Here is a 19,274-nt window from a genome sequence, read left to right as displayed (position 1 = left end):
GACTGGTGCTCTGAATGATGAATTACTGGATAGCCCTCATTATAATAGGGGCCTGTTTGGATAACAACATTCCCTGCAGCCTGTGAAAGGGCGATATACACTACAGGGATGCCTTTTGTTGCTAAATGCTGCTATATCTCTACTTCTCTGAAACCTCCCCCAACGTTACAACCTGCCGAGAACGCTATGTTCCTCCAATGTTGGCCTCTTAAGCATCCCTGACTTCCTTCACCCCATCAAAGGCAGCCATGCCTTCCGCTGCCTAGACCCTAATCTTTGAAAGTCTGTACCTAAATCTCTCCTTTCCCTTAAGACACACCTTAACACCTGTTTCCTAGAACAAGGTTTTGGTAACCTGCCCTAATCTCTCTTCCTTTGGCTCTGAGTCAATTCTTTTGTCTGATTAATGGAGTGCTGCACAGGATCATAAAAGGTGCTATATAAAAAGCACCTGGGCGGCACAGTGGCGCAGTGGTTAGCACCGCAGCCTCACAGCTCCAGTGACCCGGGTTCAATTCCAGGTACTGCCTGTGTGGAGTTTGCAAGTTCTCCCTGTGTCTGCGTGGGTTTTCTCTGGGTGCTCCGGTTTCCTCCCACAAGCCAAAAGACTTGCAGGTTGGTAGGTAAATTGGCCATTATAAATTGCCCCTAGTATCGGTAGGTAGGTAGTAGGGAAATATAGGGACAGGTGGGGATGTGGTAGGAATATGGGATTAACGTAGGATTAGTATAAATGGGTGGTTGATGGTCGGCACAGACTCGGTGGGCCGAAGGGCCTGTTTCAGTGCTGTATCTCTAAACTAAACTAAAAACTAAATGCGAGCTGCTGTTCTTATAATAGGAAGATAGGAACAGATGGCTATTCAGTCCTTTGAATGGTGGAACAGGCTCAATTAGATCATGGTTGACCTGGAACTCAATCTCATTTACCTACCTTTGCTCCATATCCCCCGATACCTTTACCCAGCAAAAAATCTATTGATCTCTATCTTGAAAATTTCAATTGACCCCCCCCCCCACTCCCCCACAACATCAGCAGCCTTTTGGGTGTAAGAGTTACAGATTTCTGATACCCTTTGTGTGAAGAAACATTTGTTAGTGTCTTGCACTCGTTCTTTGTGAGCCTCTTTTAAAGACTAGAACTTCTTACCAGTGGTAGTCTGGGACGAGACATCTTGTCTAGAGCTACTCCTGCTGTCAACATTATAACTTTCAACTCCAGTGGCATTGTAAATGAGGGGCGTTGCCATTTAGGGATAAAAGTTTCACTGTGCTGTCTCCTAGTGCACGTTGGGTGCACATGTCAAAAATTGTAAACTCCAAATGGATGCAAAATCACAGTTGGGAGTGAGCTGTTTCATGAGCATGCACCAGGAATCAACACACCAGTATTTTTAGCCCTTGGTATCCTTATTTCATGATGTCAATTGTGTGACTATAACTCAGCTAGCAAGTGAGGCATCTGTGCTACTTATAACATGGACTAATTGTCAGGCGTGTATATGCACCAATATCTCATAATAAACATTCCATGCACATTGGCTATGACTTTTCATCCCACTGATTTTAAATTGTGTGATACTCACGCAGTTCATCAAAATGGGTTTGAATTCCCTCAGAACCTGGAATGGAACACACTAGTCGCGCCTTTAGGAAGGTGCTCCATTTGTTGACCAGGCTGCGTTGACCACCAATGTCATTCTGGGGGAAACAAAAGAGCTCTGTGAGCTGGACACAGCGTCCACCTTTTACACCTAGACTGGTCATTTCTCCTGTGCTCAGACTGGTAGTCTGGTCTGTCCTCAGATTGTAAGCAAGAGCATAAGAGTTAGAAATCTCAGAAAGGATTCTAAATACTTAGCAGTACAGAAAGGTCAAATGTAAAAATACTCAAATGGAGGAGGGCTAATTTGAGTGAGTCAAAAAAGGTTCTGGCCCACATGGATTGAAAGATTGGCAGGTAAATGAGCAATGGAAGGCCTTCAAAGAGGAGATAGTTCGAGTACAGACTGGACACATTCCCATGAAGGGATAAGGAAGAGCAGCCAAAGCAAGAACTCCCTGGGTGACTGAAGTTTTGAAGATTAAAATGAAACAGAAAATTGCGGCTCATTATAAATGTAAGGTTCATAATTCAGCAGAGAACCAAGCTAAATAAAAAAAGTACAGGGAGGAATGTAAAAAAGAAATGAGAGAGGCAAAGTGAGTGTATCAGAATATATTACTGGGTAACATAAAAGGGAACCCAAAAGTCTTTTGTAAACATATAAATAGTAAAAGGGTAGGCAAAGGAAGGGTAGGATTAGGGATCTTCTTGCGGAGGCAAGGGGCATGGTTGATGTACTAATTTGTACATTGCATCTGTCTTCACTCAAGAGGATGCTGCAAATGTCATAGTAAAAGGAGGAGGCATACGAACATACAAATTAGGAGCAGGAGTAGGCCACTCGTCCCCTCGAGCCTGCCCCGCCATTCAATAAGTTCATGGCTGAACTGATTACTCCACATTTCCACCTACCCCAGATACCCTTCCACCGCACCCCTTGCTTATCAAGAATCTATCTATCTCTGCCTTAAAAATATTTAAAGACTCCACTCATTTTTTTCTTCTGCTCTTTTCTGTCCCTATTTATATTTGCAGGTGCGTATCGTGTATGCATGCTAGCGTGGGATGCGGCGTGTATCCGTAGGCGTTAACCGAATTAGAGTTTAAGTTTTAATAAATTTCACTTTTCTTCTTTAAACCTAAGAAAGCCTCTTTGTGCTCATTTCCTTGCCTTATAATTGGAAAGTGGCAAACAATGATTCACCAAGGAGGAGCTAAAAACATGGTGTGTTTAAAAATAAACCCTGTTACAGTAAGACCAGGTGAAGGCTGAGAGGGACCCCTAGACACCTTTCTCACCTGGTTGTAACATTGTATAAATTAATAGAAAAGGTGTACAAAGCTGCAAAGATTAGTGGTAGGCCAGAAGATTGGGAAGATTCTAGAAACTAGCAGAGGACCAAAAATATAACAAAAGAGGGAGAAATTAGAGTATGGGAGTAAACTCGCAAGAAATATAAAAACAGACAGTAAGAGTTTCTACAAGTATATAAAAAGAAAAAGAGTAACTTAAAAAAAGCATTGGTCCCTTAGTGGATGAGACTGGGGAATTAATAATGGGAAACAAAGAAATGGACTTTGAAGATGTGTTTTGTGTCTGTCTTCACAGTAGAAGACACAAAAAGCATCCCAAGAATAGTAGAAAATCAAGAGGCAAAGAGAAGGGAGGAACTTAAAACAATCACTACAGAAAAAGTACCAGAAAACTAATGTGGCTAAAGGCTGACAAGTACCCAGGACCTGATGGCCTGCATCCTCGGGTCTTAAAAGAAGTGGCTGCAGAGATAGTGGATGCATTGGTTGTAATCTTCCAAAATTCCCTAAATTCTAGAAAGGTACCAGCAGATTGGAAAACTGCAAATGTAACACTTCTATTCAAGAAAGGAGGGAGACAGAAAACAGGAAACTATGGGCCAGTTAGCCTAACATCTGTCATTGGGAAAATGCTAGAATCCATTATTAAGGAAGGAATAGCAGGAAATTTAGAAAATCATAATGTGATCAAGCAGAGTCAACTTGGTTTTACGAAAGGGAAACCGAGTTTGACAAATTTATTAGAGTTCTTTGAGGATGTAACAAGCAGGGTGGATAAAGGAGACCCAGCAGTATTTGGGTTTCTAAAAGGCATTCAATAAGGTGACACATAAAAGGTTATTTCACAAGATAAGAGCTCAAGGTGTTGGGGTAATATATTAGCATGGATAGAGAATTGGATGGCTAACAGGAAACAGAGAGTCGGGATAAATGGGACATTTTTCTGGTTGGCAACCAGTCTCAGTAATGGTGACCACAAAACGACCATTGATTATCGTAAAAACCCATCTGGTTCACTAATGTCCTTGAGGGAATGAAATCTGGTGCCCTACCTGGTCTGGCTATGTGACTCCCAGCAATGTGATTGGCTCTTAACTGCCCTCTGAAATGCTTTGGCAAGCCATTCAGTTGCACAAAGCCGCTACACAAAAGTTGAAAGGGATTAAAACCGGACGGAACACCCAAAATCGACCAAGGTAGCAGAAACGACAATGGCAAACCCAGCCCTGTTGACCCTGCAAAGTCCTCCTTACTAACAGTTGTGTTCTTGTGCCAAAATTGGAACAGCTGTCCCACAGACTAGTCAAGCAACAGCCTGACATAGTCATATTCACGGAAACATACCTTATGTTCAATGTTCCAGACACGGCCATCACAATTCCCTGGTATGTCCTATTCCACCGGCAGGACAGACCCACCAGACGTGGCAGCACAGTGATATACAGTCAGGAGGGAATTGCCCCAGGGGTCCTCAACATTAACTCCAGACCCCATGAAGTCTCATGGCATCAGGTCAAACGTGGGCAAGGAAACCTCCTGCTGATTACTACCTACCACCCTCCCACGGCTGATGACTCAGTACTCCTCCATGTTGAACACCAAATGGAAGAAGCACTTATGGTGGCAAGGGCACAAAATGTACTCTGGGTGGCGAATATCAATGCCCATCACCAAGAGTGGCTAGGTAGCACATCTGCTGACCGAACTGGCCGATTCCTGAAGGTATAGCTGCCAGACTGGGCCTGCAGCAGGTGGTGAGGGAACCAACAAGAGGGAAAAACCTACTAGACATTGTCCTCACCAATCTACCATTTGCAGATGCATCTGTCCATCACAGTATTGGTAGGAGTGACCACTGCACAATTCTTGTGCAAACGAAGTCCTGTCTTCACACTGAGGATAGCCTCCATCGTGTTGTGTTACACTACCATGGGTGCTAAAGGGATAGATTCAGAACAGATCTAGCAGCTGGGCATTCAAGAGGCACTGTGGACCATCAGCAGCAGCAAAATTGCATTCAACCACAATCTGCAACCTCACGGCCTGGCATATCCCTCATTCTACCATTACAATCAAGCCACGGAATCAACCCTGGTTTAGCGAGGAGTGCAGGCAAGCATGCTAGGAGCAACATCGAGCATATCTAAAAATGAGGTGTCAACCCGTTGAAGCTACTTGTATTCCAAACAGTGGAAGCAGCAAGCGATAGATAGAGCTAGGTGATCCTACAACCAATGGATCAGATCAAAGCTCTGCAGGCCTGCCGCATCCAGTCGTGAATGGTAGTGGACAATTAAACAACTAACAGGAGGAGGAGGCTCTACAAATATCCCCATCCTCTATGATGGGGGAGCCCAGCACATCAGTGCAAAAGATTAGGCTGAAGCATTTGTGACCACCTTCAGCCAGCAGTGCCGAGTGGATGATCCATCTCGGCCTCCTCCTGAGGTCCCCAGCATCACAGATGCCAGTCTTCAGCCAATCTGATCCACTCCACTTGATATCAAGAAATGGCAGAAGGCACTGGATACTGCAAAGGCTATGGGCCCTGACAATATTCCAGCAGTGGTACTGAAGACTTGTGCTCCAGAACTAGGCTCGCCGCTAGCCAAGCTGTTCTAGTTCAGCTACAACACTGGCATCTACCCGGCAATGTGGAAAATTGCCCAGGTATGTACCATCCACAAAACCAGATGGATTGCAGTGGTTTAAGAAGGCAGCACACCATCACCTTCTCAAGGGCAATTATGGATGGGCAATAAATGCTGGCTTTGCCAGTGACATCCACATCCCATGAAATGAAGAAAAAAAAGCAGGACAAATCCAATCTGGACAATTACCACCCCAGTCTACTCTCGATCATCAGAAAAGTGATGGAAGGTGTTGTAGATAGTGCTATCAAGTGCCACTTAAACAGCAATAACCTGCTCACCAATGCTCAGTTTGCGTTCTGCCAGGGTCACTCGGCTCCTGACCTCATTATAGCCTTGGTCCAAACATGGACAAAAGTGCTGAACTCTGGAGGTGAGAGGACAGTGATTGCCCTGGATATCAAAGCAGCATTTGACCAAGTGTGGCATTAAGGAGCCCTAGCCAAATTGAAATCAATGGGAATCGAGGGGAGCTCTTCGCTGGTTGGAGTCAGACCTAGCACAAAGGATGAATGTTGTGGTTGTTGGAGGCCAATCATCTTTGCCCCAGGACATTGCTGCAGTTGTTCCTCAGACTAGTGTCCTAGGCCCAACCATCTTCAGCTGCTTCATCAATGACCTTCCTTCCATCATAAGGTCACAGTGCTCGCTGATGATTGTACAATGTTCTGTACCATTTGCATCTCCTCAGATACTGAAGCAGCCCGTGTCCAGATACAGCAAGACCTAGACAACATTCAGGTTTGGGCTGATAAGTGGCAAGTAACATTCGCACCGCACAAATGCCAGGCAATGACCGTCTCAAACAAAACAGAATCTAACCTTCTCCCCTTGACATTCAACGGAATTGCCATCGCTGAATCCCCTATCAACATCCTGGGGGGTTACCATTGACCAGAAACTGAACTGCTGCAGCCACATAAATACTGTGGCTACAAGAGCAGTTCAGATGCTGGGAATTCTCCAGTGTGTATCCCACCTCCTGACTCGCCAAAGCCTGTCCACCATCTACAAGGCACAAGTCAAGTGTATGATGGAATACTCTCCACTTGCATGGATGACTGTGACTCCAACACTCAGGAAGCTCAAGACCATCCAGGACAAAGCAGCCCGCTTGATTGGCACCCCGCTTGATCCGCACCCCATGCACCATCTTAAACTTTCATTCCCTCCACCACCAACGCAGCAGTGTGTATCATATACAAGATGCAATGCAGCAACTCACCACACCCCCTTCGACAGCACCTTCCAAACCCATGACCTCTTCCACATAGAAGGACAAGGGCAGCATATGTGTGGGAACCCACCATCTGCAAGTTCCCTTCCAAGCCACAGATCATCCTGACTTTCAAATACATCACCATTCCTTCATTGCCGCTGGATCAAAATCCTGGAACTCCCTCCCTAATCGCATTGTAGGTGTACCGGTACCAGATGGACTGCAGTGGTTCAAGGCGGCAGCTCATCACCACCTTCTCAAGGGCAATTGGGGATGGGCAACAAATGCTGGCCTTGCCAGAGACGCCCTCATCCTATGAAACAAATTTTAAAAATCTAGTGGAGTGCCAGAGGGATCAGTGTTGGGGCCTCAACTATTTATGATCTGTATTAAAGATTTGGATGAAGGGACCAAGTGAATTGTAGCCAAATTTGCAGATGATACAAAGATAGGAAGGAAAGCACGTTATGTGGACGACACAAAGTGTCTGCAAAGAGATTTAGATAGGTTAAGTGAGTGGGAAAAAAATTGGCAGATGGAGTATATTGTGGGAAAATGTTAGGATGTCCACTTTGGCAGGAAGAATAGAAAAGCAGAATCTTATTTACACAGAGAGAGACTGCAGAATTCTGCAGTACAGAAGGATCTGGGTGTCCTTGTACATGAATCATAAAAAGTTAGCATGCAGGTACAGCAAGTAATTAGGAAGGCAAATGGAATGTTGGCATTTATTGCAAGGGGGGTGGAGTATAAAAATAGGGATGTCTTGATACAACTGTACAGGGCATTGGTGAGACCACACCTAGAATACTGTGTACAGTTATGGAAGAGATATACTTACATTGGAAGCAGTTCAGAGGAGATTCACTAGGTTGATTCCTGGGATGTCTCATGAAGAAAGGCTGAGCAGGTTGGGCCTATTGGTGTTTAGAAGAATGAGAGGTGATCTTATTGAAATATATAAGATTCTGAGGGGGCTTGACAGGGTAGATGCTGAAAGGCTGTTTTCCCTCGTGAGCGAATCTAGAACTAGGGGCACAGTTTCAAGATAAGGCATCTCCCTTTTAAGATGGAGATAAGAAAGAATTTCTTCTCTCAGAGGGTCATAAATCTTTGGAATTCTCTTCCCCAGAGAGCAGTGGAGGCTGGATCATTGAATATATTGAAGGCTGAGCTAGACAGGTTTTTGACCTACAAGAGAGTCAAGGTTTATGGGGGAGGCAGGCAGGAAAGTGGAGTTAAGGCCACAATAGATCAGCCATGAGCTTATTGAATGGCACAGCAGGCTCGAGGTGCCAAATGGCCTATCCTACCCCTATTTCTTATGCTCTTCTTCCATCCTGACTGACTCATAAGACATGCAATCGAACCTGGTATGTATGATCTGGTTCCCTATCACTTAGCAACTGATCATTCTGAATCTCAAATAGCAAAACTCATCGAAAACTGTTGGATGTCATTACAAAACCACCGTACTCCGCTGCAGAAGTGTGAATCAATCCATGTTTTCCTGTAGAGTCGCACTGGCTCACTGCCATTCACAACTAGAATCATAGAATCATAGTCGTACAGCATAGAAACAGGCCCTTCAGCCCACCGTGTCAATGCCGACCATAATGCCTATCTATACTAATCCCACCTGCCTGCATTAATTCCATATCCCTCTATGCCTTGCTCATTCTAGTACCTGTCCAGATGCCTCTTAAATGTTGCTACTGTTCCTGCCTCCACCACCTCCTCTGGCAGCTCATTCCAGATATCCACTATTCTTGGTGAAAAATTTCCCCCTTTGATCCCCTTTAAAACTCCTCCCTCTCACCTTAAATCTATGCCCTCTAGTTTTAGTCACCCCTACCATGGGAAACAGACTCTGGCTATCTACCCTATCTATGCCTCTCATGTTCTATGCCTCTCTATCATGTCCCCTCTCAGCCTCCTTCGCTCCAGGGAAAACAGACCCAGCCTATCCAATCTCTCTTTATAACTCAAGCCCTCCAAACCAGGCAACATCCTTGGGAATCTTTTCTGCACCCTCTCTAGCTTAATCACATCTTTCCTGTAGTGAGGCGACCAGAACTGCACACAGTACTCCAAGTGCGGCCTAACCAACGTTATGTACAACTGTAACATGACATCCCAACTCTAGTACTCAATGCCTCGGCCAAAGAAGGCAAGCATGCCATATGCCTTTTTCACCACCATGTCTACCTGTGTTGCCACTTTCAGGGAACTATGTACTTGCACCCAAGGTCTCTCTGCTCAACAACACTCCCCAGGGCCCTGCCATTCACTGTATATGTCCCGCCCTTGTTTAACTTCCCAAAATGCATCACTTTGCACTTGTCTGCGTTAAATTCCGTTTGCTAATCCCTTGCCCACTTTCCCAGTTGATCTATATCCTGTTGTAACCTTCTTCACTGTCCACTATACCACCAATTTTGGCGTCATCTGCAAACTTACTAATCATGCCCCCTGCATTCACATCCAAGTCATTGATATATATGACAAACAGAGGGCCCAGCACCGATCCTTGCATCACACACTGGTCACCGGCCTCCAATCTGAAAAACAACCCTCCACTACCACCCTCTGCCTCCCATCACCAAGCCAATTTTGTATCCAATTGGCTAGCTCACCCTGGATCCCATGTGTTCGAACCTTCCGGACCAACCTACCATGTGGGACTTTGTCAAAGGCCTTGCTAAAGTCCATGTAGACAACATCCATCGCCCTGCCCTCGTCAATCCTCTTGGTCACCTCCTCAAAAAGCTCAATCAAATTTTTGAGACATGATTTCCCACGCACAAAGCCATGCTGACTATCCCTAATCAGACCTTGCCTTTCCAAATGCATATAAATCCTGTCTCTCAGAATCCCTTCCAATAACTTTCCCACCACTGATGTAAGGCTCACCAGCCTGTAATTCCCTGGCTTATCCCTGCTGCCCTTCTTATATAAAGGCACAACATTAGCTATCCTCCAGTCTTCCGGTACCTCACCCGTGGCTAACGCTGATACAAAAATCTCTGCCAGGGCCCCAGCAATCTCCTCCCTTGCTTCCCATAGCATCCTAGGATACACCTGGTCAGGCCCTGGGGATTTATCCACCTTAATGCGCTTCAAAACCTCCAACACCTCCTCCTTTGTAATGTTGATATGCTTCAGGATATCAGTGTTCCCTCCCTTGAACTCACTAGCTTCCATGGCCTTCTCCACAGTAAATACAGACGCAAAGTATTCATTTAAGGCCTTGCCCTTCCTCCCTTACCTTGCAAACCCGAGCCACTCGTGAGTAGATCACCTTCCCGTTGCCGCTGTCCACTTCCTGAGCTCGCTCAGTGAAAAATAAGTACACTTTGTCATCCTCTCCATTGTTGCTCTCCGCGATGGCATGGACCTTCACGAATCTGGGGTCTGAAGAGGAGCGGAGAGAATCAAACCAAGCACATGTCACAGCTACATGAAGATGACTAGCCTGAGGTTTGGTTCTCTCTGTATGTATGACTGCAGTGCCAATAGTGTTGCCATTCTGTAAGCGTCAGCAAAAACTTAGTTGAATCCATAGCAACTCTGCCAGGTCCAGTATAACTGTGACTGATTTGTCTTTAAATTGAAAAAAAAACAAAGACTAACTGTTCTTTTGTCTGGTGGTATCAGAGTTGATGAAAGCCAACTGGAATATCACTGCAATGTTAAAATGTCTACACTTTTCACAGGTTAAAGCTGTCAGATCATACAGCACAGAAAGTGGCTGTTCAGACTATCGTGTCTGTGAAAGACCTCTTTGAAAGAGCTATCCAATTAGTCTCACTCCCCTGTTCTTTCCCCACAGCCCTTCATTTTTTCCTCCTTTTTTCAAGTATTTTTTTAAATTCCCTTTGTGTCTGAAATTTTTCTCCAGTAAACCAAGAGACACTCCCCCCTCCCCAGAACTCAAAGTTTCAGACTGCTGCTCATAGACGTGGCATTGCACCATGCGGAACTCGACGACTGAATTGGACATCTAATGGGATGAGGCGGATGCCGGGAATGGAAGTTTGCTCAAATCTGACCTCACCTTGGAGCCATGTTGAGTCGTATTGCTCAGTGCGAATCACACGACGATGCCCCAGGCTGCGGAAGAACGCCACATCCCGACTCATGAAGTCAGAGGAAATTCCGGCATACAGCTCTCCCTCTGTAAGCACAACCAAAATACACCAATTAACTTATTAATGGAGTCATTTTCCAGACACACCCACTGAAGCAAATAGATGGAAGGGAAAGGGTGTTAAGAATAATTGCTTGCCGCACTGCACCAATAAGACCAGTTAATGATGAAATAATAATATTAAGACTTTTAGGATGTCCAAGCTGTCAGAAGTACAGATGTTCACAGAAAGGACCTGAATGTACAATGGACCTGTGGTATGTAGGTAACAAATAGCACAGGGCACAGTTCCCATGGTGTATTAGTACAAATACTTCCGGTGCACCACATCCTTCTTATCCTTCTCGCTAGTGACCCCCGACCCCGCCCCAGTATATGCTAGGTTGCTGGTAATGGATCTTAGCAGGAGGCTGCCCAACAACACTGAGATGGGATAGTACTATTAGCACTGAAAATCCTTTTCTGCCTCGTCTGTGCTGTTGCATTATGAGTGTCAGTGGTATTACTCTTGCCTCTGAATCAGTTATGGGTTCAAGCTCCAGTTCAGGATTTAAGCACTTAATCCAGGCTGACACTTAAGTGCAATACTGAGGGAATGCTGCACTGGTGGAGGTGCCGTCTTTCAGGCAAGATGTTAAATTGAGGCCATGGCCTGTAGATATGGATGTAAAAGATCTCACTGTAATATTTAATAAAGAATAGTAGAGTTCTCCTTGTGTTCCAGCCAACATTTCTCACTCAAAACAGCACCACCAAAAACAGTTTCAGCATTGGTTTTATTCTGTTTGTGTGAAAAACATGTGACGACACTTCAAAAGAGTTAATTAATTGGTTCTGAAGCACATTGAGACATCTGGAGGAGATACAAAGTGCCATATGAATGCAGAGGCCAATTGTCTTGACTTTTGCATCCAGGGAGCCCCTCTACCCTGGGAATCAGTTGCACAATCCCATTCCTTCATTTTTCCATCAATAACTGCAGCTGTAATAAAGACAAGGGGCAATGACGTGGCTTTGTGGGGTTGTAACTATGCTGAGCGCTATTTTAAGTGCTCTGGTCAATGTCCTCATTAAAAAAAAAGTTCTGTCTGCACTATGGTAATGAAGTTGTTAACCTGTTTAGTTTGAACAAGTTAATGTCTTGGTTGAAGTGGCTCAACATCAATTGTACATGACTGCATTAAACCACACATTAAAAATAGCTCAATGATGAGTTGGGTGGAAGGTTTGGGAATATCATTCATTGTGGTTGACAATACAGAGATGTTGCTGGTATAGCATCAGCTTTAATGGAAAGAGTCCACGTGGACCAAGAGGACCAATGCACAAAAGGCTTTGTTTTAATCATTTAATTGGGTACAATAGGGTCGTGGTTATGTTGCTGGGCTAGGACTCCAGAGGCCTCTGCTAATAATCCAGAGAACAGGAGTTCAAATCCCACCATGGCAGTTTAAATTAAGTGTCAAAATTCTGGAAATGAAAAAGCTGGTATCAGTAAGCGACCATGAAACTGTTGGATTGTTGTAAAAATCTAACTGGTTCACCAACACCCTTCTGGGAAGGAAATCCGCCATCCTTACCCAGTCTGAACTGTGTAACTATTTGTCAATCAACATGGTTGACTCTGAATTTTCCTCTGAAATGACCGAGCAAGATACTCAGTCGGGATGTGCAATAAATGCCCGCCTTGCCAACGATGCCCACAACCTGAGAATTAATTATGAAAATGGAAATGTATTAGATGTGTAGGAGCATAATGTGTTCTGATACTCATTGGTCCGGACAATCTATTACAACTGTGACTTGATGTCAGAGGGAAAATCCAGATATAAAAGACTCATCCTGGGAGAAAATGAACATAGAATTCCTTGGCTCGCTGTAAACGGTTCAGGACCCGCACACAAGGGAACGCCGGTAGCCTTAGCTGTGCCACTGGACAGGGTGGGCTTGCTGCGTGCTGGGAAGGAGGTTGGTGACAAAGCCCACTTTGGGGAAGCTCCCATCTGCTATCGATTTAAAGCAGATTGCTAGAGAGGTGTTCCTGACAGAATGTCTAGAAATGAGAGAGATGGAGAATCCAGTAGCCGACAGTGCTGTTTTAAGTCACTTTTTTAATACACTGCCCACTATAACACTTGTTATTGTTTCCTCTGCCTGATTTCATGCTTGTTGTGCAAGTGTGTGCTGGAATAAGTTACAAGGTTATTGCAATGCAATCAGGGTATTCAAAGTGAATTTGTCTGACACTCCAACCCATCTACTCCATCATAAGGTCTGGCAGCACCTGTGGCAAGAGAAACAGAGTTAATGTTTCAGGTCTGTGACCCTTCATCAGGATTTAATCTTTGCCAGTTCTGCTGAAGGGCCACGGACCTGAACCGTTAACTCTGCTTCTCTCTCCATAGATGCTGTCAGACCTGCTGAGTATTTCCAGCATTTTCTGTTCTCATTTCAGAGTCCAGCATCCACAGTATTTTGCTCTTACTCCATCATAAGGACTGATGTGCCCTTAAGTTACATTTTCAGCATAAAATCAGTTTCAAACAACAACAGCTTGCATTTATATAGCACCTTAAATGTACTATAACAGCTCAAGATGCTTCCAAGGAGTATAATGTTAGGGAACCAAGGGTCTAATGAGAGGGAGGAACTGAAGGAAATCAGTATTAGTAGAAAAAAAAGTGCTAGGGAAATTAATGGAGTTAAAGGCTGACAAATCCCCAGGGCCTGATAATCTACATCCCAGAGTACTAAAGGAAGTGGCCCTGGAAATAGTGGATGCATAGGTGGTCATCTTCCAAAATTCTGCAGACTCTGGAGCAGTTCCTACAGATTGGAGGGTGGCAAATGTAACCCCACTATTTAAAAAAGGAGGGAGAGAAAAAACAGGGAATTACAGACCAGTGAGCCTTACATCAGTCGTGGGGAAAATGCTAGAGTCTATTATAAAGGATGTGATAGCAGAACACCTGGAAAGCATAAACGGGATTGGACAAAGTCAGCATGGGTTTATGAAAGGGAAATCATGCTTAACAAATCTACTGCAGTTTTTTGAGAATGTTACCAGCAGAATAGATAAGGGAGAACCAGTAGATGTGGTGTATTTGGATTTTCAGAAGGCCATTGAAAAGGTCCCACATAAGAGGTTAGTGTGCAAAATTAAAGGACATGGGATTGGCATGGATTGAGAATTGGTTGACGGACAGGAAACAGAGAGTAGGAATAAATGGGTCTATTTCCAGGTGGCAGGCAGTGACTAGTGGGGTATGCAGGAATCAGTGCTTGGGCCCCAGCTATTCACAATATATATGAATGTGTGAGGCTACTAAAAGTAACATTTCCAAGTTTGCAGGCAACACAAAGCTGGGGGGGAATGTGGGCTGTGAGGAGGATGCAAAGAGACTCCAATGTGATTTGGACAAGTTGGGTGAGTGGACAAATGCATGGCAGATGCAGTATAACGTGGATAAATGTGAGGTTATCCACTTTGGTTGTGAAAACAGAAAGACAGATTATCTGAATGGTGATAGATTGGGAAAGGGGGAGGTGCAACGAGACCTGGGTGTCCTTGTGCATCAGTCGCTGAAAGCAAGCAGTTAGGAAGGCGAATGGTATGTTGACCTTCATTGCAAGAGGATTTGAGTACAGGAGCAAGGATGTCTTACTGCAGTTATACAAGGCCTTGGTGAGACCACATCTGGAGTATTGTGTGCAGTTTTGGTCTCCTTAGCTGAGGAAGGATGTTCTTGCCATGGAGGGAGTGCAAAGAAGATTTACTAGGCTGATTCCTGGGATGGTAGGATTGACATATGACGAGAAATTGGGTCGACAAGGCCTATATTCACTAGAGTTTAGAGGAACGAGAGGGGAGCGCATAGAAACCTATAAAATTCTAACAGGACGAGACAGGCTAGATGCAGGGAGGATGTTCCCAATGGCTGGGGCGTGCAGAACCAGGGGTCACAGTCTCAGGATACGGGGTATGCCATTTAGAACCGAGATGAGGAGAAATTTCTTCACTCAGAGGGTGGTGAACCTGTGGAATTCTCTACCGCAGAAGGCAGTGGAGGCCAAGTCATATATATTCAATAAGGATATAGATATATTTCTTAATGCCAAAGGGATCAAGGGATATGGGGAGAAAGCGGGAACAGGATACTGAATTAGACGATCAGCCATGATTTTTTTTGAAGGGCAGAGCAGATCCGAAGGGCCGAATGGCCTACTCCTATTTTCTATGTTTCTATAATCAAGAAAAAAAACTGACACCAAGCCAAAGAAGCAGACATTAGGACAGGTGATCAATAGCTTGATCAAAAAGGTAGGTGTTAAGGGGACTGAGGTGGAGAGATTCAGGGAAGGAATTAAAGACATTAGGGCTTAGACTGCTGAAGGCACGACTCGAGAGGCTGCAATTGGAGGAGCGCAAAGATATCGGCAGGTTGTAGGTCTGGAGATAGGGAGGGGGTGAGGCCATGGAGGGACATGAAAAGGAATATGAGAATTTTTAATTTGAGGTATTGGTTCATGCAAGATGTAACAATGAAGCCTAAGGGTAAACATATGATTCACATATGCAAGGGGACTGCAAGCAGTCACCATCCTTTCGCCTCTCAAATTTGGGGTTGAATCTAGCCAAGGCTCCCCACTGGCTTTTGAGGTTCTACATGAAATGGATTTGAGGCAATTTCAACTCAATTCATAGTGACCATAAATGTGAATCTTGCAAGTTAGCACAGCCAAATAGGAGTAGCAGATTGAGTCCTTTTTTATTAAACTAGCTGAGAAAGAGTGACTGGCCTAGAGGGATCAGAATTTCTGGGATTTGCTGGTGCTGTGAGGATTAAATTGGAAAGCATCTTGTGAGATCACCAGTTTAGAAAGAAACTAAGTCAAATATTCCAAAGACATGTGCAGCAGGAACATAAAGCACAAATGCACTGCAGGAATGTGGAGTGTTCCACACAATGTATATATTGGGCAAGTATAAATATCAGAGTGCAACTTGTAGTCAAGAATGGATTTACTACACATATAAATAAACCATACCTGCTGTTGACTGACCCCTGCAATGCTATGATTTATTACTGTCTTCAAATACACACCAGGCAACAAGGTCATCCTGCTTGTTTAAACAGGACAGTATGCTATTCATCAACGTTAACGTGCAAGCTCTCTGTTAGACCTTGCCTCTGAACTGTCAGCAGAAGACGGCTAGAACGTTTATACTCCATATGCTGTGTGTAGCCTTCAGTGTCTGCATGTGTTTCAGAGACTCTTTTATCCCTGAAACAAATGGAAACAGATGCAGTTGCTGGAGCCCAGCATTAACTCTCAAAGGCAAATTTACACTGAAAGCTGAACCCAATCTTATCCTTAACAAGGTTGGTCCTGGAGATGTGACAGAGCTGCGGTAGTGCACATAAGAAGACACACACATAGAAAAGTGCATGCACGTGCGGACACGTGTGCACACACACACACAAACACATGCACAGAAGCCTGCACGCGCACGCAGACCCAAGCACACAGGGACACACGCGCAGATGCATGCAGGCATGCACAGACCCATGTATACATACATGGACACATCTATGCACTCACTGACACGTGTGGGCTCATGAACACATGCACGCACATATGCATACACACACATAGAATTGTGCGCGCACTCAGCCACATGCAAACAGAGTCCTGGCCAGCAGAAGGACGGTTAAGATTGGCAATGGTACTTCCCGGACAACAAGCCATCAAGACCGTGCTGTTCCATGATTTTAACTTGTTCTCCTGAGCAGTCAGCATGAACAACCACCCAAAGCTGGTGAGATTGTTCTTTGCATAATCAGGTCAGGTCTCGATGACATCATCGGGACCCAACTGAGCATGACTGGAGAAGCTGCTGGGGCAAAACCAGGTAGAAAGAGGATCAACCCCAGATGAGACTGAGAAGGGAGAGTTGATTTTTTTCCTTATCAGGGTCAGGAGTAGCAAAGGAGCTCCAACAGGTCCCATAAGAAAAGTTCGGATCTTCCTGCCTTGGACACTCTCCCTTTCCCGAACACAAGATGCTCCTGGAACCCAATCCCACCTTCTACTTACTATCGATAAGCAGCCTCCATGGCTCCCTGCCAACGTTCTGTCTGTTCCAGGCAGGGAATTGGTTGGTGGGATTTAAAATGAAGCCCGGGAGTTACAATCTCCTGGTCCTCATTTCGGGAAAGGTGGCAAGTTTCCAACTCATTCCACTACCCACCCAGCTGGAGTTAAAATCAGGCCCATATATTGTGGCAAGCATTTCTCTGCCCTGTGGTCAACTTGGTTTCTTTTGAAAGCGGCAGAAATTCTTCCTATTGTGGCTTAAACAAGCCAATTTTAAAAGCAACAATATAACAATACACAAAGAGTTCCCAGTCTTTAATTACAGACTTTGAGGGAAAACCCAAGGATAGAACTTGCAGCTGTGAACTTATCATTTCTTTCTGAAACACAGCACATTGCAAAATAAGTCCCAACTAAAATAAATTAGAAGACATGAGATGAAATTACTAACATATAAGGACATCTGAGATCCAATTAACCGATGTTTTTCCTAGATTCGAACCACACTTCATAAAGAACAAAGAACAAAGAAAATTACAGCACAGGAACAGGCCCTTCGGCCCTCCAAGCCTGCGCCGATCCAGATCCTCTATCTAAACCTGTCGCCTATTTTCTAAGGGTCTGTATCTCTTTGCTTCCTGCCCATTCATGTATCTGTCTAGATACATCTTAAAAGACGCTATCGTGCCCGCGTCTACCACCTCCGCTGGCAACGCGTTCCAGGCACCCACCACCCTCTGCGTAAAGAACTTTCCACGCATATCCCCCCTAAGCTTTTCCCCTCTCACTTTGAACTCGTGACCCCTAGTAATTGAATCCCCCACTCTGGGAAAAAGCTTCTTGCTATCCACCCTGTCTATACCTTTCATGATTTTGTACACCTCAATCAGGTCCCCCCTCAACCTCCGTCTTTCTAATGAAAATAATCCTAATCTACTCAACCTCTCTTCATAGCTAGCACCCTCCATACCAGGCAACGTCCTGGTGAACCTCCTCTGCACCCTCTCCAAAGCATCTACATCCTTTTGGTAATGTGGCGACCAGAACTGCACGCAGTATTCCAAATGTGGCCGAACCAAAGTCTTATACAACTGTAACATGACCTGCCAACTCTTGTATTCAATACCCTGTCCGATGAAGGAAAGCATGCCGTATGCCTTCTTGACCACGCTATTGACCTGCGTTGCCACCTTCAGGTAACAATGGACCTGAACACCCAAATCTCTCTGTACATCAATTTTCCCCAGGACTTTTCCATTTACTGTATAGTTCACTCTTGAATTGAATCTTCCAAAATGCATCACCTCGCATTTGCCCTGATTGAACGCCATCTGCCATTTCTCTGCCCAACTCTCCAATCTATCCATATTCTGCTGTATTCTCTGACAGTCCCCTTCACTATCTGCTACTCCACCAATCTTAGTGTCGTCTGCAAACTTGCTAATCAGACCACCTATACTTTCCTCCAAATCATTTATGTATATCACAAACAACAGTGGTCCCAGCACGGATCCCTGTGGAACACCACTGGTCACACGTCTCCATTTTGAGAAACTCCCTTCCACTACGACTCTCTGTCTCCTGTTGCCCAGTCAGTTCTTTATCCATCTAGCTAGTACACCCTGGACCCCATGCGACTTCACGTTCTCCATCAGCCTACCATGGGGAACCTTATCAAACGCCTTACTGAAGTCCATGTATATGACATCTACAGCCCTTCCCTCATCAATCAACTTTGTCACTTCCTCAAAGAATTCTATTAAATTGGTAAGACATGACCTTCCCTGCACAAAACCATGTTGCCCATCACTGATAAGCCCATTTTCTTCCAAATGGGAATAGATCCTATCCCTCAGTATCTTCTCCAGCAGCTTCCCTACCACTGACGTCAGGCTCATCGGTCTATAATTACCTGGATTATCCCTGCTACCCTTCTTAAACAAGAGGACAACATTAGCAATTCTCCAGTCCTCCGGGACCTCACCCGTGTTTAAGGATGCTGCAAAGATATCTGTTAAGGCCCCAGCTATTTCCTCTCTCGCTTCCCTCAGTAACCTGGGATAGATTCCATCCTGACCTGGGGACTTGTCCACCTTAATGCCTTTTAGAATACCCAACACTTCCTCCCTCCTTATGCCAACTTGACCTAGAGTAATCAAACATCTGTCCCTAACCTCAACATCCGTCATGTCCCTCTCCTCGGTGAATACCGATGCAAAGTACTCGTTTAGAATC

At 44.8% G+C, this 19,274-nt stretch overlaps 1 protein-coding gene across 1 annotated transcript in view; it reads right to left on the bottom strand.

The window, feature by feature from the left end:
* sema3h (sema domain, immunoglobulin domain (Ig), short basic domain, secreted, (semaphorin) 3H) overlaps positions 1 to 19,274 on the bottom strand; it is a 174,887-nt gene that overhangs the window by 45,939 nt on the left and 109,674 nt on the right. The window contains exons 6-8 of the mRNA XM_068051455.1: positions 10,848 to 10,967; positions 10,059 to 10,204; positions 1,587 to 1,701 (exon numbers count right to left, since the gene is read on the bottom strand). Coding sequence (XP_067907556.1) covers positions 1,587 to 1,701; positions 10,059 to 10,204; positions 10,848 to 10,967 — 381 coding nt within the window. The remainder of the gene's footprint in view (positions 1 to 1,586; positions 1,702 to 10,058; positions 10,205 to 10,847; positions 10,968 to 19,274) is intronic.

This window comes from Heterodontus francisci, chromosome 19 (assembly GCF_036365525.1).
Source record: "Heterodontus francisci isolate sHetFra1 chromosome 19, sHetFra1.hap1, whole genome shotgun sequence".
NCBI classification, from domain to species: Eukaryota; Metazoa; Chordata; class Chondrichthyes; order Heterodontiformes; family Heterodontidae; genus Heterodontus; species Heterodontus francisci.
The sequence above is the reverse complement of the archived record's forward strand: the minus strand, read 5'-3'. Positions and strand labels throughout refer to the sequence as shown.